General features: G+C 35.8%; 2 protein-coding genes and 1 long non-coding RNA gene across 3 annotated transcripts in view; 2 read left to right on the forward strand and 1 right to left on the reverse strand.

The window, feature by feature from the left end:
* Positions 1-8663: 8663 nt before the first annotated feature.
* LOC139113457 (uncharacterized) overlaps positions 8664-27130 on the reverse strand; it is a 41717-nt gene continuing 23250 nt past the window's right edge. Inside the window, exon 3 of the long non-coding RNA XR_011547694.1 lies at positions 8664-10223. This is a non-coding gene — a long non-coding RNA (uncharacterized lncRNA). The remainder of the gene's footprint in view (positions 10224-27130) is intronic.
* LOC139113455 (major royal jelly protein 2-like) lies at positions 17730-19982 on the forward strand. Its single transcript, XM_070674648.1, has 6 exons — positions 17730-18052; positions 18188-18363; positions 18482-18694; positions 18779-18956; positions 19172-19407; positions 19525-19982. Exons 1-6 carry the CDS (start codon positions 17860-17862, stop codon positions 19837-19839), a joined length of 1311 nt encoding a protein of 436 aa, XP_070530749.1. The 5' UTR covers positions 17730-17859; the 3' UTR covers positions 19840-19982.
* Positions 20250-22474, forward strand: LOC139113454 (major royal jelly protein 1-like). The gene is made up of 6 exons (XM_070674647.1): positions 20250-20518; positions 20604-20773; positions 20841-21056; positions 21178-21343; positions 21623-21858; positions 21933-22474. The coding sequence occupies exons 1-6, from the start codon at positions 20326-20328 to the stop codon at positions 22329-22331; spliced, it is 1380 nt and encodes a 459-aa protein (XP_070530748.1). The 5' UTR covers positions 20250-20325; the 3' UTR covers positions 22332-22474.

Below are 27130 nucleotides of genomic sequence, written 5' to 3' on the forward strand. Positions count from 1 at the left end.
TATATATACAAGGAAATTTGTTATTTTTTGACGTATTATTTCTCCATTAATTCATTACTGTACAAAGGAAGCGAACGGAAAAGGGAAGTATAAAATTTCCTCAGAAATGCAGATGCAATTAAGCAAAAACTTTCATGGAATTAAGAGATACACAAATGGTATCACGAGAATATATAAATAATAAAAACAGAATAAATTATGAATATCTCCTTTTGCAGGAAAAATATATATACGATACGAAACACATTCCGTCATTCGCTAATTAAAATTGTTTCGAAGACAGATTACAAGCAGGGAGTTAAATGCCAAGTATTGCTTCGCAATCCTGTTGCAAAATGGTTCATTTGTGCCTTTAAAAGGCAACTTATTTTATATTAACTTTTGTTCAAAGGGTTTGACATTATTAATTTTTAAACGCAGCAGAAATAAATCAACATCACCGGTAAATAGAAAAGCAAAATACGGCATGAAATAATATTCCAGGAACTTTTAATACTATGCAAAAAAAAAAAAAAAAAAAAAAAAAAAAAAAAATACGGATAAATTTTCTTCTTTTTAACTTTTAACGTTTCTCAGAAAATTTTTACTCGACTAATTCAATTCCTTCTTCGAGCGGGCTACATTGCGAACAAAGCGCACTATACAGTATAACTAACACAATCGTTGCTATTTTCCAACTGTTTCCGCTACCGAGATAGATATTGGACTGTAAGATTATGGAAATTGAATATTTAACTGCCACACTACTGTCCGCCAACTTTTAATAACCGTATACTGGCGCTGCTCCAAATTAAGGGTAACTGGCCACTGGTGGCACATCTTCCTAAAAAGTTTTCGTCGCACTGAAAATTTCAGCGCTTGTTGCACTTCTCTTTATTAAAAAGAAAGAAAAGAACGTAATCTACAGTTCGAATGCTGCAGTTGCATATTAAAAATTATGGGCAAACGTTATAAAACATGCCCGTGCCGTGAGCACCGAAAATATGATAAATACAAAATAGCATGCAAAATTAATTTCTTTCTTATTTTGCATAATACACGTAACGTGCATAATAGTTATTTACATAAATTTATATAAAAAAAATTACTATTTTTGCATTTTTAATTATGGAATGTCAAATTGCAAATCGTGACGTTATATCGTTACGAGAAGCTTTCGTAGAATATTAAAAGCGCAAAATGATACCCTGTAATATTACTCCCATTCCCTTCCCCCTCGTGTTACATAATCTTATTTCCCTTGTCGTTCTATGTATCTTCTCAGTATTCATTAGTACTCTAGTTTACCTATTCCCGTCGCTGCTTCACATTTCGCAAACACCCTCAATTTCTCTCCCAATTTGCGAGAGACAACCAAATCGACTGCGATCAATCACTCCGTACTCATCCACTTGTAGACGCTCGACTCGACATTACGCGATATTCCTTTACAGCTAACGAGCATCCACCAGCAGCACGTCAAGTTTCAACAATTCTCGACGATAGACGTTTCTTCCCGGAGAAGCATCTAAGAAGCGCCGCTTGTGAGGATGCCACGTCGTTTTGTGGATTTCGCGGTGAAGTGCTACGTTCGAGGTGAGAATAGGCAAGACCGGGCTCGCCAAAGTGTACCCACAAAGGCGCGCGGCGTGTTTCGGATGTGTGCATGTAATACGAAATACAATCGCGAAAATTGTTACAACAGTCGGCCAACTATGGGCAACAGACAAAGCAAACATGAAGTGGCAGATGCCTTTAGGCAATCGCAGCACGGCGCGCACGATGGAACAGGTAACTAACGTATTAAACGTGACGTGCTACTAAGTGCGTCAAAGTGGCTTAAACCGTTTTACGACGCTTGTTAGAAAAACATTATAATTATTTGCCAAAAAAGTAACGAGCTGTTTAATCAATTATTTGCTGTAATAATGTTATATGAAATTTTTTTTGTCATTATTAGGTTAATCATAATTTATTTTATTTCTCAACTTTGCCACGACTTACGGGTTCATTAACTCGTCATATTAGTAATTTTGTCCTCGGGCATCGCTTTGAAATTCGACATAAATTATACAGCAAAGAAGAAATAATGAAATCAATTTTATGATAATCGATATTAGCTACGTAAGAAGATAAATAAGTTTATTTGGCCAACAGGCAACTTTTTAATGTAATGTCTTTTAATTATAATAAAATTATTAATTGTAAAATCATATAAAAGCGTTTATTTCTTTAATATAGATTTTTCTTGAAATTCTGTTAAATTTAAATACTTTACTGACGCAAATCTACCATATTTCCTTTTTTTGTAATAAATTTTCCTGCAAGAAAAAAAAAAAAGAAACTGCGCTGAATTTTCTCGAAGGGTTTTTTTTCGATTTTCCGACAGAGCGGATTTTAACACAACGAGTCGATTTTCACGCAAGTGCAGAGACACCGTCGACAATTTGCGTTCCGCTATGTGATTCCTCCATCTCATCGTCCGCTTTCTCCTCTCGGACCGGTGCGAAAAAAAAAAAAAAAAAATTACTTCAATTCTAGTGGAGATAGCAATGCTGAAAATGCGACGCTCGATCAGAATAATACGCATACGCTCGATCGTAATCTTTTTATGCAGACGATTTTATCGCTTTGCAGCGCGGCCGGTGAAGAATGAGAAACGCCCGTCCCAGTTTCGCGGTTAACTACGAATATCAGTCCAGCGGCAAAAGCACGCCACACCAAGAGGCCCCCCTGTTTCGCGTACATGCTTCGAATATCTCGCTATTTGCGCTTCGGACTTTACGACTCCCGTGTGAAACGGTCGGAGGCTAAGGACACAGAGGGAAGAAAAGAGATGAGAGACGCTGGTGCGCGGATGGTGTGCGAGAAGTTAAACAGAGAGGGAGGATACTAACGTCACTGTAAAACGGCACGTTTGTACTGGAGATGTACGACCAAGAGAGAGAGACGACGAAGAGGTAAAGCGAGAGATGGGGAAGAACGTGGCGGTGCACGAGAATCGGTTGAAAAAGAGAGAAAGAGGGTCGAAAAGAGATGAAGAGAGAGAAAGAGAGCTGGGATGGGCAGCGTTTTATAGCCCGGTCTAGATGGTCCGGAACGTGGGGAGAGAAATAAAAAGGATAGGGAAACTATGTCCTGACTGCTCGTTGTAGACGCCTGTTGTGCAGATACGCTTTTTCCATTAAAACCCGTTCCTAACGCTCTCCCCGGGGAATATACCCCCGGAACACGAGGGTGACACACACGACCCCGAAGGTCTGTGTGACGGTAAGCGAGTGTTCACGCACCGCGATAAGCCCGTGATAGTTAACCGTCCGAGATTCCCGTTCCGGGGAGCCGCGCGATTTATCGCGACGAAGACGCCGGCACCGAGAGAAGCCGCGCGTCCCTCGATTCCGCGGGAACGTGCAGGATATATTATACGACGGGAAAATTTACCGCGATATGATCGCGGGCTGATTAGGCCGTTAGCGAAGGAAACTTTAGCCCCCAAGACTTCCACTTCATTAACTCGAATGCAGAGCGGCGCCGGGCCGCGTTTGCATAAGTTCTCTCTTATGAGACCGTTGAAATAATTTCACTTCTCCCCCCTCAGTATCCTAAATACGTATAATCGATCCATCCACCATCTTCGACGCCGCTTAATCGCCTCGTCGTAATTTCGACGGGCTTTGTTACAGTTACTTTTCATTCGTTTTTCTCCGCAACAACAACGTGATCAACTAATTTACATATTTTAACAATATTACTTTTACGTCGCTCGCGAGAAGTCTTGTATTTCAGCCAGGTATTAAGCCGCGGACGTAAACGTAAAGTCTAACAAACATTATAATTGCGGGGTTAAATATTTTTCCCGTCAACAGAAACGTTCCAAAAGCTCTTGGCTTTTAATCTTTTTAACAGTAACGCAGTATTAACGTTTTAATCTTTATTTTGTAATATATTATATATTCAATGTTGTTTGCTAATTCTTCCTCGCGGTTACTGTTAATTACGGCGCTATTCGTGTAACGTTTATAATTACCTATATCGTAACGTTAAAGTGGATAAAATTTAAAGCTGCATGCAGGAAAGAATAATGATTTATAACGAGCAGGTGAATCTAAACAGGACATAGGGAGAGGCAATATCGTGGAGAATAGTTTATAACCTGACCGCACTAAACCGATATAGCTTCCTCGTACATGCTACCGTTTCATAGATGAACGTTTACATGTCCCTATATCTCATTCTCTACGCTCGCGGAATTACTGATAGGCCATAAATAAATAAAGCTATATAAGTGATATGATAGAGATAAATGGACAAGGATGAAATCGACTCACGAAAGCAACGATGAAAGGAGATCGATTCAAGTCGTAAAGCGGAATATCTGATTCAGATTGAACGTTTATATTGTACCTGGATAGCCGACTATCACTGCGAACGATTATATCGGCAGTGTTACGTTATTTAAAAGTGTAATATTATTCTATCAAGTAGCATACGAGTGATTTTTTAAAACTGATTTAGGGGTAATTTATTAATTTTGTTATGTATATCGTTAGCGCTTGAATTAGGTACGATGTATTAAAAAAAATTGTATTCAAAAGCCAATAATAATAATTGAAGACAATTTAAAATAAATACAATTAAATCCAATAAAAAAAATTTTTTTAATCAGTGAATATAAATTTGCATATCAGCGTCTTTTTGCTATCGATATAAATATAAAAAAATCCAATTTTGCTCTTTAAAATATAAATAAAGCGGACTCTTAAATCGCGGATGTAAACTAAGTTATGCTCGGCAACTTGATGATCGAAATCAGAGCGGAATACAATAAAGTAACGTTTCGCGGTGTAAGAGCGCCTCATGTAAAGAGCCTCCAGTGGCCTTCGAACAAAAGATTATTAGATCCCGACAATTTCGCTCGCGGGTCCGGTAACGAGAGAGCTCGCAGATCCTTAGGCGATCCGACGAAAACAAAGTTTCGCCGTGAACTTCGAGGAAAGCAGATATCATGTCTTGTACGTCACACCACGAGGAGCCTCGGGAACGTCGGAGATAATTAGAGTTTCCGGACAGAGCAATCACTTTGGGGTGATGATTTACCGAGGGGTAGCGGCGCGATATTGTTTCAGCAATAAGCGATTCGTCACCGGTAACAGGCTACGAATACGTAGCTTTGTCATCGATTACGAGACATTACACCGCGATCTCTCAAATTAGACCGTTGCGGACGGGATATTCATCCGTAATGTACGGTACTCGAACGTCTTGATCAGCTTTCGGTTATGTGCTAACGTACATGCGAATACATACGCGCGCTGTGTTTCCTACCTACATATGTAGCCGCAAATTGGAGCACGTTATGCAGTGTTATTGATATTTCTTAGCCGAAAAGTCAAAGAATTGCGCAGCGATGTATCGTAATGCCGAATACGGGATGAGTTTCGTGCCTTTCGTTCATTGAACCGCGACGTCGCAAGCGCGTCTCGCATTACTGTAGCTTGTAAAAAAAAAAAAAAAAAAAAAAGAAAAAAGCGGGGGATAAAGAATGAAGTTCAGTAAATGGTCGTTCATTTAAGAGAGGAAATAAATTAATCGTGACGTACTTCGTGTCGCGGGATATTAATGGGAAGTAATTTTTAAGTCCGCGGACATATGACTCAAGTGCTTTGCGAGGAAAAGAAATCGGAGCGCAGATACGATTGTTCTTGCTCCTCCCCCCCCTCCCTCCCTTCCCCCCAAGTATCTTCGAAGTTGTCGAGAATTCCTTTGTCTTGACGTGGTTGCAAGACGTAAACCTTGCCCCGCGTATTGCTGTGTTCTATTTATACTTTGAGTTCCTCGATAACTTCCGGCATGTCGCTGCCGCTGGCTGGCGACGACGTGCTGCGGGATTCCTCCCGATGACGCGCGCCTGACGATGGTTGCGTCTCCAAGTCTCGGGGTACACGCCAGAACTTTGTTTCGACGGGTCGACCAAGGAAGAGCCATAACGTCGCGTGTAAGCGAGCCACAAGAGAGAGAGAGAGAGAGAGAGAGAGAGAGAGAGAGAGAGATAGAGACAGAGCCGGGTCGTCAGGATCTAATAACCTTTTGTCGGGTGGCCGGATGGAAACTCGCGCAGTTACACGACGTCGACGTCGTGCCGTGTTACCATGTAAATGGACGTCTGAATGTCCTTGGCAGGGATAAACGAGTCTGTAGTCCGACTATATAGCCGACGACAAGTTCGGTGCCATCGATCCAACCGGCGAAAGCAGGTCGAATACTTTCTTTGTACGTCGCCTTGGGTTATCTCTCAAATCCGGAGACAAGCTAACGATTGATATACCCGATCCTTTCGCGAAATAAACTTTTTCGTTCTTACCCCGCTTTTGCACGCGATCACCTGGCATTAGCGCCTCGTTTGTCTTTCACACGACGAACGTTGCAATAATTGCAGATGCAGAGATATAAATCTTGATTTCCCTCAACCATTTAACACACGAGTAATTTATTTTTACGATAATTCCGTTTTTCTTTCTTGTATTAAAAATTGTGTTCCAATATTGTTAAAGGTCAAGCGCGCAAGTAAGGCGCCGCACTTGCTAGTACACAAGGATAAACCGTTTCGTTAGAGAAAGACAGAGGCGCAGATCAAATTCACGCGATTAAATTATTCGTGTATACGTGGCGTGCACCAGCGCGCAAGAACGTTGGATGGGCAATGTGTACGTGAGACGATAAGCGTACCCAATTAACGATTCAAATCAACCATGAACAATTGGCCCGGGACTGAAATTTACTTGCCGAGTTTCTAACAGCGCGTTGCGGGATATATAAAGAGATTAAGCACGAGATGATCTGCCGAAATACTTGAAAACTGCAAATCAGCTCGTGAGATAAAGATGAAAAATAATTTAGTGAAACTTTAATAACATTGTTGCAGCTTGGGAAATAACATTAAAACGTTAGATATGCGTATAATTAAAAATTCAACGGTGCACTCCGCGAAATACATTCTGTCTGTCGTAATTTTTGTCTTCGAATGAAATGTATCCTCGAATTTCTCGAGTAACCGTTCGTCAAATATTTTTACTAGTTTAAAAAGTAAATTTAAAGTACGTCAAATAGTTCACTTAAGACCTATTTATGTTATTTTGACAAATTCTTGTCTTATTTCACGTCTCTTTTTATGTATCGCAAGTAAATTATGTAAGTTATGTAAGCTTCATTTTGTAATATTCTCTCATCTTTCTTTGAGATAAGAAAATCGCGGGAAATAAATGGGAAATTGCTTGCGAATTTATTGACGCTCATGCATCATTTAAACGGTTCCAAGACTTTGTTTTTTCAATCGCACCACGTTCTCCAGATAATAATTTCGCGAAGTCGAACGTTTCAATCCGACAATTCTGAAATTGCGCTCAGATCTTTCGTTGACACACACGATGGATACGTTATGTGAAACATGACGTTTAATGGAAATAGATTGTGTGCTTATATGTCTGTGTGAACGATCGATCCCGTCGAAATGTTAATGTAACCGACTATTTCGACATTGAAGTGTAATAGCGTATCTACTTGATCTTGATAGATACCACATATTACTTACGCTCTTTTCATACATTTTCATCGCTCTTTATTACACTTCATCGAACGTAAAATAATATTAATTATTTTCTTAATTTAAGTAAATTAACGATTTGATTATATTTCCTAAAGCCTTACGTGTATTTTGCACTTTACGCCACCATTTCTTTTAACATTAATTTTTTTTTCATATTCTTAAATTAAATCTGCTCGATAGAAATTACTAAATATAAATCAAAACTTTAATATATACATTGACATGTACAGTTGTAAAAATTTAATCCTTTTTATTTTACGATTTCTTTTTTTTTTCCCTCCCCATAAAATTTCTCAGAGGTTTCTATAAAGTGCGAAGATATTTTTCTCGACAACTTCATCTCTCGACTCCACCGTTCGCGGAGAGGCGAACATCTCGATCCGGCCACTAAATCGTCATAAGCGCATTGCGCGCAATCCCAATCCCCCGTTATAGCGCTCTCTCGCGTAGCACCGCTGACTGTACGGAATACGTAAGCGAGCCTTGTGTCACCGATGTAGCTTTACACGGTAGTTTTGCGCGCGAGTACGAAGGATACGAAGAGTGATGGATAGAATCGCGGGCCTCCCATAGCCGGCGGAATCACTTCCGGATAATCCAGCTCACTTGATTGGACGCCCCACTTTGCAGATTGATTGTTATACAAGTAGTGTTATTGAAAACGCGATGAAAATTTAATGGAAAATAGATCGTCAGAAATATTAGTCTTCGCGGGTAAGTGTATATAACGCTCCGTGTCACGAATTTTCCTTCGGCTCGGCTTGAACTTGAAATTACAAAGTCATTCGCGAAGACGAGGCGCGTTAAAAAAAATAAAATCAGGCAGAGTTCTAAATAAATCGCACTTAGCGAACGAACAAACGAACGCATACTCCGCGAACATTTTATGATGACGTGCGGTTGCGTCTGTGTATTATTTTTGTGGCGATTGATTCGATTTGCGAATGATTCGCGTTCGCTGCCAGTCCGGTGTTCGTTCGCAAAGTCTATACGCGGTCTTTAATCGTCGCTTCGTTTCCTCGAACGTTTAAAGCGCTCCTCGAATTATCGGGGTCGCGGGTAAGGGAAAGTGCAAATTATTTTATTCACTTGTTCACGGTTGTGTCGTTGCGATTTAAAGCGATAAAGGTTCACGGAAGTGAAACGATACGAGGCTATGGAGAAGTGGTGCGAAACAGGACGAGGCGGACTGGGGCCACGGACCCGTGCCGTGTAGGAATACGGGCTCTTAAATGGGCTGGGTATAACGGCGTGAGAAATGGTACTGTTTTGACAGTCGTCCGTTACGCCTGCTATTGCCCGTGTCGATATTAATTTCGATATACCGTACATACCTACATATATATATCCCTCTATTTTCCGTCCTAGATTTTAGTCCTACAACACTAATGGTTCCGTTAATCATACTTGTGTACGCTTTTCTTCTTTCCTGCGCAGTCATTTTAGAAAATTGATCTCTAATATACGTTCTTGTTTACGCATTATATTAAATACGATCGCAAAATTATTAATCGTCAACATCAATTAAGAAAAGTCTTATTAATTGTTTTTAAAATATATGCATTTTTTTATAATTGATGCTTAAGGGGTTAACTTGTATTTCATGAATAATATATATTTATGATATTTAATAAAAACGAGAAGATTAATCTTATATCGATATTATTTTGCTTTAGATAAATTGGTCATAATGCATTAATAGTATCTGTCCATAATGGAATCAGGATCAAACGCAAGCCTAAACGTGCTTAAGCATTGATTTAATAGGCCCATCATGCATCTAAATCCATTGGAAATGTATTGATGTAGTGATATATGTGACTATTAATTAAACAGCTTTAACAAAAGGGACAAATAATTTATGTACGGAGATGATATATAAATCTAATCATAATCTTTAACAAATTTTTATCAGCTTTCGCATTTTAAAGATAAAAATATATTACGTTTATTTCTGTTAACATTTTATTAGATAAATTAACGTATTAGCGTATGTCATCATATTTTATAATTAAAATTAAAGAATCCCTAAAAGAATTGTAGTTTTAATTGTTAAATAACTCGTGCACTATATATAAAAAAATCGTATTCTGCAAAAATATAATTTGTGCGCTTTGCTTTTTTTTTCGTTTTTAAAAAAATGAAACAAACAAAACGCTTGATATTACAATTGGTGCTTCTAATCTAGCAAAACCGAATAGTAAATTTGCAATCGCAATCTCTCTAACTATATCAGGTACGAAAATAGTTTTTGCGTGTACAGTTATTGAAATATAATGGCGGCACGATGAAACGCAACGGCCACCATTTGCGTTTACTGACTACTAATCTAAGTGCATCCGCCATTATACACGTCAAGACTAAATGCTTTATGCATTAACGACGGGATCGAACGCGCGCGTGAGGCAGCATCCCCGTACACGCGCAACGAACGGATTCGATCTTGTAATTACATTTGCAAATTAGCACCCACCCATCTCGTTGATATCTTAGAAAATTTACTAAATACTAGAAAAAACTATGCGCACGTTTAACGTGCGCTATTTTTTTAAAGGTCCTAATTAAAAAAAAAACTACGAAAAATGAATTAAGCGACTTACCGATCTGATGAACTTCAGCGGAGTTGTAGTTCTGTCGGTGACTAAAACATAAAAATGAAAATTTTAATGTAGACATGATGTAGAAATTATCTCACTCTTACAACAATAGCGATAAAATAATTAAAATATTATCTCCTTTAATTTTCACTTCAGAAACAATAAATTCAACCGTTTTCTATTTTTTGAATGACAAAGTACTTTGACATTCGTACGACAATTGCAAGTGTAATTAATTTTAATATTTTTTACAATTATAAATTTGAGAAACGCGTAATTAATTTTGTAAGCAACTTGCGTATGAATGTTAAATGCGGAACGGTGCATTTGCATATCACGTTCGCGGGTTAGCTTTGTTCAAAGTCTTTGCACAGCGACAAGTTAGCGAAAAAGTTCGTTTGCTCGTTCGAACGTAACGCTATATCGAAAGCGTGTGCGATGTTCGCGAGGTACGTACGCGCTTGTTATAAATGCGCGCTTTACGAGGCACTCAGAGCAATTACAGTCTCTGCCGTGTCAGCGAGTTTTATCGTACTGGTTCCGAATTTATGGGTCTCTGCCTCATCCGCTGTTGGAATATTTTTAGCTTCATCGGTTTACGAACGACTTAACAGCCCTCCACGTACATTCAATTCTGTCTAACTCTTTCCTATCTACAGTTTTACGCATGAGTTAGACATGCGTAAAAACTGTGAAAAAAGAAAAAATTCTTTTTTAGCTTCTATTTATACATATATAAAATACGAACAGACAAGGCGGGTAAACGGATGTAAAGTGTTGTGAAAGCTTATCATTAACGTTAAAACCAGTTCTTTTAAAAAATCTGAAATGTATAACAAAAAAAAGCCCCGTTCTTTTCTCTAGATTGTATCATATTCTTAATTAATGACTAGCTTGGTACTAGCCATAAATTATAAGAAAGTATTTATTATTTAGTAACTATCTTTAAAAAGTAAAGTTGTCATTAAAAAAATTAAAAAAAAAAAATAAAAAAATCTGTTTAGTATCGGTCGTCTAGTCACTGTCCAGCGCGGACTGTGTTCAGTGATGTTAGATAGGACGGGTTTTTACGCGCATGTCTAACACCACTGACTGTGTTTCTAAATAGATATCTAAACTTTTTTTCGCCGCGTATTTGTTTACTGTTTTGGTCTGGACCTTACAATACGCTCGTTCGACTGTCGAATTCGTCGGGCAAACCGGTTCTCGCCGCCCGCCGCCCGCGCGTCCACCACCTTAAAAAATTCGAGCGCAAGGTGCCGGACAGATGTCAACACACGCACGTACTCACACTACCGCGGCGGTCAGCAGGCTTAGCGAATTCGACAGTCGAGCGTTGCGTAAGGTCAGAACGCGCAGTACGCGGCGAAAAACGTTTAGATATCTAGCTTTTGTAGCTCGTTATTAGAGAGTAATAATTGTTTAGTATCTAGACGTCTTAAACGTTACGTTTCTGGCTCAGTGCTGGACAGTTTTGCTAGACAGCCACGAGATGAACCACGATTTGGCCAGCTAATTATTAGGTAACGATTGGAATCAATTTCCACTCGGGTAAATTATGTTTTTAACGCCCTACATTTTGTACGTTATGTTAATAAATTTTATTTTTATAAATCAATTTACTTTTTTTTATTATTCAATTTTTAATAATAAAACGTATTTGGTTTCATAAAAGTTGTTTAGTGGAAATTTTTTTTTTTTATAATATGAATAAAAGAGAAAACACGTCAATTTATTAACGAACTTGGTTGGACGGACTATTGTGCGCTGCTGCATATTGAAGTTTTCGTGCGCGCAAATCGATATAAAGATGTACGTTTCATCAAATTAAAAAACTGGTTAAACTGCAAATGTCCTTAATATATTTTATTGTGCTGCTTGGAAAGAAATAAGTTTCGTCAACTGATATATTTGTGCATTTCACTTCGCATGTGAATTAAACCAATGCAATGTACAACGGCTTCGATATGCACCGCTACGCTCTAATAAGTCCAACCGAATTCACTCCGTGCAACTGAAAATGGATGTTTGCATAAAATCACATATACATACTAGCGATATTTATAGCAAAATAACGTTCAAATCATAAACAAAATTATTTTTATTTTACTTTAAATATATTAAGTAAGCAATATTACGAGATTTATAGTTGCAACTATGTGAATAATAAACATTACTTCCAAAATAATAATAGAAAATGCAAAGGTAAAGAGTGCAAATCAAAATAAGAGGGAAAAATTTCAGTGAACATTGAGCCAAAAATTGTTTTCGAAATAATACGCATTTTTAAGATTCACCACTACTACAAGATCTCTCTAGTTCAGCAAAAAGTCTGTAATTTTTTTACCCAATATTATTTTATTAAATATAAGACAACATATTTTCGAGTGAATCACGAATTGCAAAAATCCATCCGCGATTCGCGAATATGCGGCCCCCATAACACGCACGTGCGTATGAAAATCACTAGAAACGTATGACACAGGAGCATAGACGTGTATGTATCGCAGACATTCCTAAAATGTTTAACGCGCCTGCGGGTAATGATATCAAAGTACAGACCAAAATACATGGCGCGATGCAGACGAGTTTTGAATGCGTTTCAACGGGCCAAATTCCGCTAGGCGCGGTCACTCTCATGAGGCTAATTTCGTTTTCGACCTGTTAAACACATAATTGAATATGTGCGACTCTCGAAATACCATTCACGGCCTGATCGGTCATTACAGGCCCGAAGCATTTCTTATAATGAAATTATGCGCGAAATAAAAGGTCACGGTTTAATCGCCAAATATTTCTGATCGTGAAACCAAAATAATGAGATTAACAGAATTTATTCGGTTCAATAATAATCTGCATGTTTACCCAACGTTGTATAAAACGGCAAAAGAGCACCACGTCGAAGGGAAAAATACCGGTTTTTGCATATTTTTACACGATATTTGGCGAGGCTTTAAAAATTACTATGTAATATCTTTTTACGCAACGAAATATTATAAAAATGTGTAAAAAGGATTGGCAAATAGAGCAATAAATTTTGATATTAAAATTTAGCTAATATAAATGTTAAATATAATTTGCACTTGCAAAATTTTTAATACATTTCAATCACTTAAATAGAAATAATAATTTTGAAAGAAAAAAAAAAAAAATGTTACATTTTCAAATAAAGCGTCTTTTCAAATAATTCGCTTTAAAGTTTTTAATTATTATCTTAGTACGGCACATATTTATTTATTGTTTAATGAAATGTGATAACAACGTATCACAAAGGACAAAAGATTTATCTTTAAAATAAAGCTTTTAAATATACAGGAGGGGATTACGTTTTATGCGTATACTGTCGCATGTTGCGATATTTGGATTATTTTGACCGACGCGCATGTGAACGTTCGTAATATTCTGGTCGTACGATATGCACTAAATCGCCCAAGAGAGGACATTAATGTCCACCTCTATAAGAGACGTATAACGGCAGCTAGAATATACAATACTCGTTTGGGTCTACGTTGTTTAATTATTTAAGGGCCCAATTAAATAAAAGCCATTCGGGAAATAAAACCCCCTTCTTTTTTTTTAAACAGAAGTTTAAAAAGCGATAAACGACAGCGATATTAATTTACATAAATATCTTTTCGATTAAAACGAGATCGTTTTCATTCTTCAAATAGATGTGTTATTTATTATGCAGTAATAGCGTATTCGATAAAATTAATTTAAGATACAAAGAACAAAATATTCAATAATTTCCTCTGTAGTGCACTCTATCGCAGTCGCTATTTTATAACGAATTGGATGTTAAACAGTAATGTATTCGACATACATATAGAATAACATTTACAAAGTGACTGCCCTACCATACGCAAATATTCAAAAGAGTAGAAGTGACATTGTAGCATTATTTTTCTTTGAATAATTAACGGTAATTAGCTAGAATGACTAATACATTCCTTCGATTTACAATTATTAAACATGTAAACGATGATTGTTTATCGAATCATATATTATGCGATTTATTCATTTAAAGCAAACATTAGAACTATAAAAAAAATTAGAGGATTTTAAATTACATTTTATACTTGAATTTAATATTACCCTACATTTCGCTTCGCTGATTAGTAGACAATTTAATCATTCGTACTAATGTAGAGTCAGTTTTAGCTTTGCAATTATTTTAATTATAATTTTTACATTAATAATTATTATTTTGTGATTGATTCTTTAACGTGTAATAGAAAAATGTATCAAATACGTGTGAAGATTTGCTGCTAAGTAAACGAAAATTTATCAATTTTCAATTAGCATCTCGTTCGCGATAAAAAAAGAGAAAGAGCGAGAGAGAGAAGTAACGTAAAAGTGATACATAGCATGTTATCTATCGTGCCATTGTATAAATGTGTGACGCGCGCAAAACGCTCAGTGCAGTCCAACATATGTAGAGAAAAAGAAAAGCGCCGCCAGTTAAAATGATGGCGGTCGGATTGATAACCATTATTGATTGCGCGCGGTTTTCATAGACCCTGGCTCTAAACGGTCCTCTGTTTTTCTTTTATCATCGTGATAGGCGGCGCACGCCTCCCGAGCTAAACCATCGCGCAATCGACTACCCATTTAGAAAGGAATAAAAAAAAAAAAAGTGTAAGTGTGAACAAATACAAATTTATAATAATGGCACTCTAAAGTTTTAATCAAATTTTATTTCTTTCAGGATTTATTTCTATAATATATGATTTATATTTATTCTGTTAAAAAAAAAAAAAAAGTTATTTAAATTTTTATACTTTAATGTAAAGTTTTATTTTAGTATTAAAAAAATATATATATTTACAAGTTTTTTTAATCTTCTTAATGCGTAGACAGCAAGGAAACTATTGGTAACAAAGTATGGATATTTTGGAAAGTATCAAAGTTACCGAAAGAGAATCTACAGAATGGGAAGCTGAGTTAGATGCGGTAGCTGGTGGCTGGTAGCAATCGGACAGCACAAACCGGCGGATAACATACGAGGTCGAAAAATTCGCAGAAAGTTATCTACTTTCTTATACTCTTATTTGCGCTTTATTCGGTCGTCGCACACGTCGTACAAGGTATAATTTATGAATTTAATATTCGCACTTCTTTTTCAATGACTTCTGCTGCCAAGTGTAACAGTTCCAACCGACGCATCCTTTGCTTCATATCTTCAAATTTAAAGAATAAAATATTTGGATATAAATTTTGGCAACTCTCTAAAATTTCCAAAAGCTTTACGTGATTGATTAAAAAGAATTAGGTGGCTAATCTAACAAATCTACGTTTTTATGTCACTGTAAATAGATTAGTTTTTGATAAATTCTACCAGCGAGGTACCTCACGTGTACAAAGCTTTCTGAAAAAGACTAGACCCTTGCTCGTTTTTCTAAAAAAAAAAATATTGTCGACCAGCGTTCGTCTCTTTTCGCTCGATCGCCGTTCTTCGCGCGACAGAATTTCGGTAATTTAGGGAGCTTAATCTTCCGCGATATGCTGACTTCGGCTCATTGGGAGCTTACCCGGTGTCTCGGGGGTACGCTCGCATCTTTTGCCTTCGCCAGACAAGCCTAGCGATAACAAGAGGGACGAAAGATACCTCCCGCCGCCATCGCCAATCCATTCTCTAGGGTGCCATTGTTCTGAGGAGCCTTTCGAACCGATAAACCATCCGAGAAACGAATTCGAGCTAGAAACTTTTCACCGCTTTTCCAGAAAACGCGCACAATTCCGCAAGATACCGTCAATTAACGTTACAATATCAACGAATCGATATCGGAGCTTTATTAAAAGTTCCAAAAGCTTGATATTGCATTTTTGATATGCATCAACGCGTCTATAAAATTCCACCGTTTGTCTAAACGGAGATTCTTCATACGCAATAAAACGAATAAACGTTTCTCATATGAAAATATATAGAATTAAGTAATAAAACGAGATTCTCTGTCAAATACATTGCCTTCCGCGCGTCGCTTTTTATACCCTTTAGGTACTGCCACTCGACGACAAACTAAATTAAACCGTTTTCGTTGTTGCTTCCTATGGGGATGAAACGACAAACAAACGTCAGCACGGTTTGCTGTGATAAAATAATAAAAAAAAAAAACTTCCCCCCAGCTGTTATTTGACTCGGATCTAAAAGCTCGCCGAGACCTCTCAGTATCCGTCCTCATGTCCCAATTTTTATTGCTCGTATACCCGTGCCAATAATGATAAACGTATGCGCATGTGAGACATCTCTCATTGTTCGCGGCGCTTTAATTTTCCGACCTCAGCTTTCTCTTCATCCGTTTTATTCCAGATTCGCGACGGCGCCGTTGTAAACGCAAATTAAATTTTTGTTTGCCGGAACAAATTTTACGATTAAGATACGAACGGACTTGCAAATACAGCGCGACGGATATTGTTTAATAAATTAAGAAAAAGTCTCAGTCTGCTTTAATTAGTTCGATAAACGACGATAACTACAATTAATCAAAAGTATTTTTTTAGATCAAGAGATAAAATGACGAAAATAAGATTATTGAAGCATCTATCGCATGCTATATTAATAACTTATTACTGAAAATAGAAGGAAATAAGTGTAATCGGCGATAAATAATAATTATTGCAAACAGCAATTGGAGTGAACAGAGCGAAGGATTCGATAATTTCACTGGGATGTTGTATAGTCCATCCTGATTCACTCTTAATGCCGTTTTACTAGGGAAGAAATAGGAAATCCAATTTTATCCTTAACTCCGTTAGTCCAAGGCAGCGTTTGCGTCGGCCTTAATAGAAGTGGGGGCTATCGCGAACGCGGTTTGCATTACGCCCTTCGCCGATGTGGCACTGCCCCGAGGATAAACCGAGCGCGAGTGTAAACCTGAGCTTGATTCGTTTGAAGTTCCGCGAATACTGGCGAATTAACGTTAACGTCCAATCCGCCGAAGAGAGAGAGACCCCGTCGGCGTTTTCGCCGTCGCATTTACGCTTCGCGTTCGCCAGCCGGCCGACGAGGAACGTTGCGAAATGAAATGACGAGTAACGAGATTAAATTTTATCGCAATGGCGGTGAGAGGAGGGGGTGAGCCGGCGTTCGCAAGAACAATGCGTAATAAACGTAGAAAACGAAACGGCGTACTTAATTTTTTTTTTCCCCCCAAGACGTCAAAAATTTCTCCTCTTTTGCATTTGGCCCGTATAACTTTTATCGCCACTTGTTTTATAATACGCCGCGATCGCTGACGCCGTATGCGTTGGTATTTCTCGTAACGAGAATCGCGTACGATTATTAAAAACATATCGGATTTAATATCGACGATCTAATTTGGCACCTACTTCTTACGGCATTATTTTTTTATATTTGCTGCGTATTTATTGCGCGTAATAAAGCAATTTTGTCTACTGTTTTTCAAGGACCTATTGATAAGATAGATGTGCATTAACAAACCACAATTATTACTATTAAAAACACTAAATTAAGTATACATTGTAGGTAATTATTGACTGAAGGTTTTTTTAAACATTATTTCTATATTTATCTACACGTTTCCTATATAAACTCGAGTAAACGTTGCCTAACGTTGTACAAGCAACGTTATTCCTGCGTTTGTTCTCGCAGTATACGCATCCATTGATAAAGCTTTGTTTCATCGCGTGCAGTGATAATCACGTTTGTGACAAATAAAAATGAGGCTCTTGTCGTGCATTGTGTTAATTACTACAGCCGCAAATATATGCTTCAGCATTGAACCGACGGAAAAGTTCAGCTGGAAAATTTTCGATTATTTGTGGGATAATTCGACGCAGAAACAGAACGCGATAAAGTCTGGCCTGTACAATGCTAACGCTTCCGTTTTGTACGATGTGGACGAGGCATCAGGTAAAAATGGATTACACGTTACAATAGTGTCGCCTGCAGTTAATTTGCGTTTGTGTCGCCGATGTAATACGAGTATTGTAAATTTTAAAATAAATACTCATTAGTGGCACGCAAAATCTTAATATTTTTTTTTAGATGGTCGCACGTTTGTTACTCTGATAAAGAAAAAAGGAGTACCGGCTAGTTTGACGACAGTGTCTAATAAAACAGGCCCAAGTGGTCCATTTTTAAAGCCGTATCCAAATTGGTCGTGGTATAATAACAATTATACTTGCAACAACCACACTATTATAAGTGTATACCGGATATCCGTAAGTACTAATATTTTATTAGTAATATAAGCTACGTATATGAATAATTTATATTTTAAATATTATATGTATGTATATACATTGTACAAATTTTTTTGTTTTTCGTTTTTCTGTTTAGATTAAATGCAATTATCTTTTTGTTTTGGACAGTGGTGTAATCGAAAGTAAGACAGTTTGTCCACCGAAATTATTGATTTTTGATTTGAAAACAGATGAGCTCACTGAACATATTACCATTCCTCATGACATTGCTACTCATGACGACAAGAGTATTGGATTGCTCGTGACACCAATTGTTGATATTCAAAATTGCAACTTAGATAACGCAACCGTTAGTATTTTCCTTATGTTTTACGAGTTTAACAAAAGCGTAGTAAATATATTACATTTTACGATTAATTAATTATATGTGTAGATCTTTATGGCCGATAGTTATGGTAACGGATTGATAAAATATAATAAATACACAGGCCTATGCAGAATTGAATCTGATTTCATGAAACCAAATAACGCTGACACTACTTTTACTGTACAAAACCAGAGGTTTCACTTAGATAACGGTGGTATTCTCGGTTTAACAACTATTGACGAAGGTGAATATTTATATAGTTAAAAAATTTAAGTCCAGCTTTAAATTAATTTTTTTTTCATATTATTACGGTTTATGTAATTTTTAACAGTTGCACGTATTAATATCATAAGCCTTATAATTAATATATAAAATATTAAAGGTTATTTAATGACGTAAATAATCTCAAATAATTGCTAGCTTTTTGGTTAATTAATATTATTGTTATAAATGTTTCAGTTTTATACTACGCTGCTTTATCGGGGCACAAAATATTTAAAATGAATATGCATGATCTACGAAACTGCTCAAAATTAAACAAAGCAAAGACTAATAATTTAACTGAGTTAGCGGGTACCTTGTCTGGTCAAACGGGACCGATAGCATCCGTACAAAGTGTATTATTTTTCAGCAATATTCCGAATGCGTCTATTCTGTGTGTAGATGCTACGAAGCAATTCAATTCTAGCGATACGGTAAGACATTTCGATATATTTTCTAACCGTTATTTAATAAAAAATAATTTTAATACTCTATTTGTACTTTATTAACATTATTATTAATGGAAATTATTTTTAATTGTTTATTTTAAGAAACTCATTGCGCAAGATTCCAAAAATTTGCAATTTACAAGTGGTCTAAAAGTTACAAAGTCCGAAGAAAAATTATTAATTGCAACGAATCGATTGGAGAGTATTTTAGGTAAAACATTAAATGCCAACGAGATAAATTTTCGCATTTCCGAGATAAGCATGAAACAAATAAGGAAGGAAACAAATTGTTTTGCTTCTAATAACAATCAATCTCATGATAATGAACATAAACCTTCGCTCGTGATTTACGTTAAATATTGGTATTCTATTTACATTATAAATCCTTTCAAAGATTTATTTGAAAGTTTCTGGTAAAAAATATGTATATGTAAAAATGTAAAACAAAAAAAAAAATACAGCGCATATTATCAGTAATCATAAATGTTTGTATCAAATAAAATTTTTAATCAAATATTACTTGATCATTGTAGGTACTCTTATTTCATGATTGTAAAAAAAAAAAAAAAAACAATAAAAATATAAAATAAAATGTATAACTAATGAGATATTTTCCATTCTTAGCGTTATATTGATAAGATAACATCTATAACAAATGCCACTATCAACGACACGAATCGGAATGATTTTTAAACAGACCAGTTGTTTATCGCTCGTACAACAGAAGTTTTTCTGAAGAATATTTTCATATGTATTACGTTTAAAACTGTTCATAGATATCGGTCACGATAATGCCTAGTACCATTAATGAATTCCGACTTGCAAAAACAGGTTTATACAGACAGACCTCAGTTGCGTTATTTTATTGTACGCAATAACAGCTATCTCCGCTACGCTAAAAAAATGAGTCGTTTCCTATACGTCGTATTAATTTTAACAACCGCGACTGTGAGCCTTAGTGTTGAACTGATTGAGGTGTACAAATGGAAATATGTTGATTTCGTCTGGAGAAATATGGAAGAAAAAACTAATGCAATAAACAATAACCAATATAATCCCTATTCATGTGCTTTATACGACGTGGATAAAGCACCAGGTAAAATAATGCTAGTCAAAATGTTAGCTAATTAAATATTAATGTAATTTTATAGTATCATTTTTACGAACAACATTTTTTGTAGACGGTAGAGTATTCGTTACTTCGGTAAGAGACGAGGGTGTACCAGCTAGTTTAATGACAGTTTCTAACCAATTAGGACCGGGAGGTCCACTTTTGGATCCTTATCCAAATTGGTCGTGGTATAGTAATGAAAATGATTGTAATTACATTATAAGTGTATACCGAGTGTCCGTGAGTATTTCTTTATAGCGTACAATATTAAGTATAACGATAACAACACATCTATTTTTTTTGCTAGATTCTTTGTAATCATATTTTTGTTCTGGACTGTGGCAAAATCGGGGAAACAAAAGTATGCCCCCCAAAATTATTAATCTTTAATTTAGAAGACGATATGCTCGTTAAAAGTATTGAAATCCCACCCAACATCGCTGAGAATGAAAGTGGAGTTGGATTATTCGTGACACCGCTTGCTTATGATCCGAGTCATTGCCATGACATAAATGATGTGACCGTTAGTACTTTTCTCAAATTCTTCATGTATAATGTTTAGCGACGTATAATTAATTTTCATCGAAATACAATTGCTATATTAATTAAGTAATAAATCGACATAAAAATTTATGTGCATATAGGTGTTTATGGCTGACATCGAAGGCTACGGCTTGGCAATATACAACGGAAAAGATTTTTGCAGAGTCGAATCTGATTTCATGAACGCCACCAATCCCAACTTTACTATAAACGACCAGAGTTTCTATTTAGAGGATGGTATTCTTGGCTTAACAATTATTAACGAAAGTAAGCATCAATTTTTTTTTCTTTTTATTTTTAATTATCTTCTCATCGTTTAATATAAATTCATCCCAACATTTAAATCATGTTAACACTTTAAAGTTTATTTTTATGTTAATACCCGATGTATTATTTCCATTTGTTTTTCTTGTTCTTATCAGCAGTTTTACATATTTAATAGTAGTAAAAATAAAAAAATAAAAATAACAAAGATAAGAATTCGCAAGTAAGTTGCCACATTATTAATTCGCGATATCGTTAATGTTTCCATTGCAAATTCTTTAGATTTATTTTATTCTTCCTTGGGGGGAAATGCAATTTACAAGATGGATATGTGTAATGAAAAAGAGTGTTCTGAATTAACAAGAAGCGAGGCTGATAAAATAACTCAGTTGGCCGGCACATTATCAGGTCAAACAGCTGCGATAGCATCCAAGCAATGCGCATTATTTTTTAGCAACATTCCAGACAATTCCATTTTATGCCAAGATGCTACTAAAGGATTTAATTCCACCAACACGGTAAGAGAGATATGTAAAGATAATTTTAATTAATTGATAAAAATTGTGATGCAAAATAAAATGTCAATTTTTAGGTGCTTATCGTGAAAGATTCGAAGAGATTGCAGTTTGCAAGTGGAATGAAAGTCGTAAATCATGGAACAACGCTGATGATGTTAACAAATAGATTTCAGCGTGTTTATACCAGTACATTAGATCTGAATGAAACAAACTATCGCGTTCTCGGCATATCCATGGAGGAAGTACGGGAGGAAACAAATTGTTTCGATTCTTGTAAATACGATTATGATAAATCTGATCGTCACGAACCTTGGCGCCACAAATACTGGCAGCGTAAACTTTGGCATTACTTTGATAAACGTAATAAACTTAAAAAATATTTTAACCATGAGAAATATGATAACAAAGATCATAAATATGGTAAAAAAGATGATAAATACGATAAAAAACATAAAGGCAATAAATATTTTTAATATATTAAAAGATATTTTCTAATAAGTTTTAAAAGGAAATATAAAACACGAAAACGTAATCAATACTGTATGCAATAAAAAGAAATTTTCAAAAATTGTAAAAATACACACGTTTTAATAAACTATCAAATTTTTATACCACACTTTAGTATTAAACTTGGTTCAATAATTACAAATTGTGAGGCAACAAAATTATCTTCAGGTATAATATTATTAATGTATAAATAAAAAAAATTTTTTAATTTATTTAATATTGCAATAATTTTAGATTATTATTAAAAAAATATATTAATTGTTACTGCCTTAACGTTTAAGAGATACGAGTAAAAATATAATTTATCCCATCGTTAATTAAAATAGAAAATGTTAGACGTGGAAACATGATGTCGCTTCCAACTTGATATCGCATATTACGTAAGTGTAACATTTCTGCTATACTTAATGCAATCGAGTAAGCCGCACGAGCGGACTTTACTGTTTGCATAGATGCACAACATTGAGGCACGTTGCCGTCGTTGACATAAATCCAGATTCGTATGTTGCCACGCTGTAAATCCTTCAAGTGTGTATGCACTCTGCGCAGATCATGTAACGTGTCTGCCATTCGCTAAATTATCACTTATACTTGAAAATACCCCGCGTGCATTAGTCTTCGTCATTTTGAATAAATAATATTTGCACCCTACCTTTGATATGTCATAACTATATTACTATGTTCTTAAATTATTTTTATTAGTTTTTTTTTATAATTAGACATTTCTGTATTATTTCGTAAAATATTAGTTTCTCAATATTTTTTAAAGGAAAAAAAAACCCGACTTTGCTTTGACCAAAAATTCTATATCAAGAGAAAGTTTCTATATAGACAGACTGTGGATATATCAGTATCAGATTGTCCGTTTATCGGAGAATGGAAGAGAAAGAAAGAAAGAAAGAGAGAGAGAGAGAGAGAGAAAGAAGAAAAGAGAAAGCCAAATCCTATTTTCAGAAGTTGAGCTCGCAACACTCTGCGGCCGCACCCGATAAACTCATCCAGCGTCCCAGGATTCGGAATTCTTCTTCCGAAAATACGTTTTGAAAAGGAAAGAAAAGAGCGAGCGAGACTGCGAGGGAGGTAGTTTCTGGCAACTTAGTAAAACAATAGTGCTACTTCCACTCCAGAAACGGAAATCGTTCGCACTTTCCTTCTCCGTTCGCTACAGTTCACGTCGTTTGCGAATGGCTCGTCAGGAAAGATAATTTAGATAACAGCCCACGTTTCCCACGCGATCTTCTAGGATAATTAATCAAAAAATGTTCAACTGGAATGCACGCACGCTCGCGAAAATAGATGACGCATTTTTGAACTATCCGAGAATAAGCCGAAATAAATCTAATTTAAAGAACGATGTGTGGTTGCATCGATTTTTCATCTCACGACCTTTTAATTAATTAAAAGGCTATTTTAATTTCTTCAGATATATATATATATATATATATATACCTATGTATAATTTTACCGTATGTTTATTCCAAGCTTGAATATTATAATTAAAGTGACTTTAATTAAATATAATAGAACGTTATAAATTTATTTTGAGGCAAAAGCATTTTGAAAGTTTATATAAAAGAAAAGTTAACGAAAAACGATAATTTGCTGCGTGTTATATTAAATGTATATTATAAACGGAATTAATTCTCTAATTAGAAGATTTTTTTTTGTTAAAATTAATTAAGTATATGTATGAACAAAACAAAGTATGCAATTCTGTCAATTAAAAAAGTAAAAAAAAAAAATTTTTTTTTTTTTTTAGTGTAAAAGTTAGAAGTTATAAATATCAATTACATTTATTTTCAATTAGTTACAATATATTAAATTTTGTAAATTAATTTTTTATGATTAACCGCAATTACAGTTGCCTTAAATTAAGCTAAATAAATACTTCTTTCTACTGATTTTTTTTTTATATGACAACAGGTAGCTAATAAAAAAGGATTTGAAAAAGAGAGAGCGAGAGAGAAAGAGAGAGAGAGAGAGCTGGCAGTGCATTAATTAATAATTTAGAGTGCAGAAATGCGAAAGTAATTTACCGATGCGGTAAAACAAAATCGAAAGCAAAGCAAGTATTTTGTTACCGTTGAAACGAAATAACGAAACCAATCGAAGTGCATGGGGAAATCATTAGTCCTGGGGACGTTCAACCGAGCGAGTTTCGCAGTCCTCGCAGGTTTGAGCTGTTTCTTTCCTTTCTGAGTTTCAATCCGACGACGTGAATTCAGGTCGATGAAAGACGAAGAAAAGCAGTTCGGGCACTCGATTTTCCGGACTGTCGGAGAACTTCGTTAGTCTTGGCTGGAAAACCCCGAAAGAGGGTCGTTACCTTATCGCGACGTATAAAATATTTTCGTCCGCGGTCGTCGCACCGTACCCTCTCCGGAAGAGAAACGCTGTCTTCTAAAGTTTTATGTCGCATCGTGCGCGAGGGTGGCAAATCACAAGTATAATATCCCACGTGTTCCATAGTTGATGTCTCATCTAATATGTATGATCGTTTGGTTTGACGTTATCACATATTGATTTTATCATAAATCACAATAAAATATTATCGCAGATTATAATAAATTTCTTTTATATACATATAATTATGTATTAAATTTAACTCTTGAAAATTCAACATATATTAGTGTCGTATACCAAATTTATATATATCGAGAATTTAATAAAAGTTTAAGAAATTTTAAAAAAACATAAGAGCATAGAAAATCGAATAACCGATTAGTTTTGCAATGCTTTTTCGATAAACGTTTTACCTTGAAAGCTTTTATATTATTTTTAGAATCTCTCGCAAAAAGTACGCCTAAGACAGTTTCTCTCTCTCTTTTCGACATTGCACAGAGCAAAAATACCAGCACCGAGAATAAAAAATATTAGTCCAATTGGAGGACAAATATCGCGTTTCAATTGCAACCAATTGATCGTTCTGGAAAACGAACGTACGAGCAAACGCAACGCTATATCCGGCCCCCGCGTAGGATGCAACAAACAAGTATTGCATCCCGTGTCCGACATGTTTCGCCAGTGAATTTATGCTCCATTCTCCTATTTCTCCTGGCTGTTTAATACGCCACTCTTGGTTCCCATTGTTTCAATCAGCATGATACTCTGCTATTGCATCCGCTCGGCCAAAAATAAAATTACTCGAAAATAAACATCACCGTTAATAAACTTCGCGAAGCCAATATTAATATAAAAAAAAAATAATAAATAGTATATTTCCAGAAGAATATTTAACATTATTATTATTATTAATTATTCTAAATATCAGTTTTAATATTTTAAAAACTATAAGATTTAATTTTGCTGTATTTAACATTTAATGTATGTAATATTTAAAAAATTCGATAAAAATAAATTAAAATAGCGTTAGATAAGTAATTAATCGACAATGTAAATTATACTCTTCAAAAATATAATACGTATGTCATAATGAATAGAAATCATAAACAAACGGCAATTAAATAATTATAAATAAAAAGCAACATTTTCCTTCGCAACAATGTATTACTGCTAAAATCAGATATAAAAATTAATGCAAATGATAATGTTTATGCGTGCGCAACTATAAATTTTTATTATATATTAAAAGCGTCGTTAAACACGGCAAATTAGATCGTAAATAAAAAAGCTCGTGCTAATTTTACTAGAATATTACGATAACTTTTCTCATAGCAAAAAAGATCGTAGTAAAAAAGCTCATTAAGATTGTCTCATGATGTGCAAAGTAAAATTGATACTTTTTGCACTAATTATACGTCTCTCTGGGGATATCGTAAAACGACTAATAAACTCTAATTGAGATTGAAACAAGAAGGCTCTCTCTTCTACCGTTTAAGACTTCACTTCGTTTGTAATTTGACAAAAAATATTTTGCTCGCGCGCGCGGTTAAAGAAATACGGGCGGATGCGTTAAATATAAAATCTAGTACAATTTTAAATTTAATAAGTGAGTTAAATTTTCTAGAATGGAATTTTAGGGAGTAATATCGCGAAAACTGTTGATTGAAGTGGCGCATCTCTATGCGACGTCGCCGGTAAAAGGTCCGATGTGACTTCCATATCTCGAGCAAGAAGGAGTGCGACGGAAAAAGAAAAATCCGCCGCGCTTCGTCTCGCAGCATCTTCGAGAGCGAAACGAGAGTTTCACGTGAAGCATCTCTTTGCCATGTCATTTCTTTGTGAAGAGCGAGCGGGAAAGGAAGTAAGACGTAAGGGAAACGTCTTGCCCGACGTAACTCTTGCGTTCGCGCGTTTATGCGAGTATGTGCACGTAAGCATGTGTGTCCCCTCCCCATGTACTTGGATCTTATAAAAAAAAAAATCGTGAGCACGATTTTACTTTTTTTATTTCATGCATGTTTATTTTTTTTCTTTTTTTTTTCTTGACACCTCGAGAAAACCTGCTCGAAGTCCGATATCGAATCGAGTGTTACGCGAAAATTAACAAAACGCTCCGAGTGCTCTGTGAAATTTTATTCGACGTAGCGTAAGAAATCCCACCGATGGAGCAATCCATCAAATTTCCCCAGAGTCGGAATCAATCGCGCGACAGTGGCGTGCTCCCCGAGGATCCTTTACCCCGAGATATTTTCATAAGAGCGCGAGGACGTTTCGCGCTGAGAGCACCGAATCATTATTTTGCTACCGTCTGGTCGATCACAGCATCAAGAGTGCAACGCGAAGGGAGAGAAGCCCTTTTGTTTTCTACTTTCTTTGGTCGGAATCGTTTCCTTTTGCGGTTGCCACCCGCCCGTCCCGCAAT

This window comes from Cardiocondyla obscurior, linkage group LG02, assembly GCF_019399895.1.
Source record: "Cardiocondyla obscurior isolate alpha-2009 linkage group LG02, Cobs3.1, whole genome shotgun sequence".
In the NCBI taxonomy this organism is placed as follows: domain Eukaryota; kingdom Metazoa; phylum Arthropoda; class Insecta; order Hymenoptera; family Formicidae; genus Cardiocondyla; species Cardiocondyla obscurior.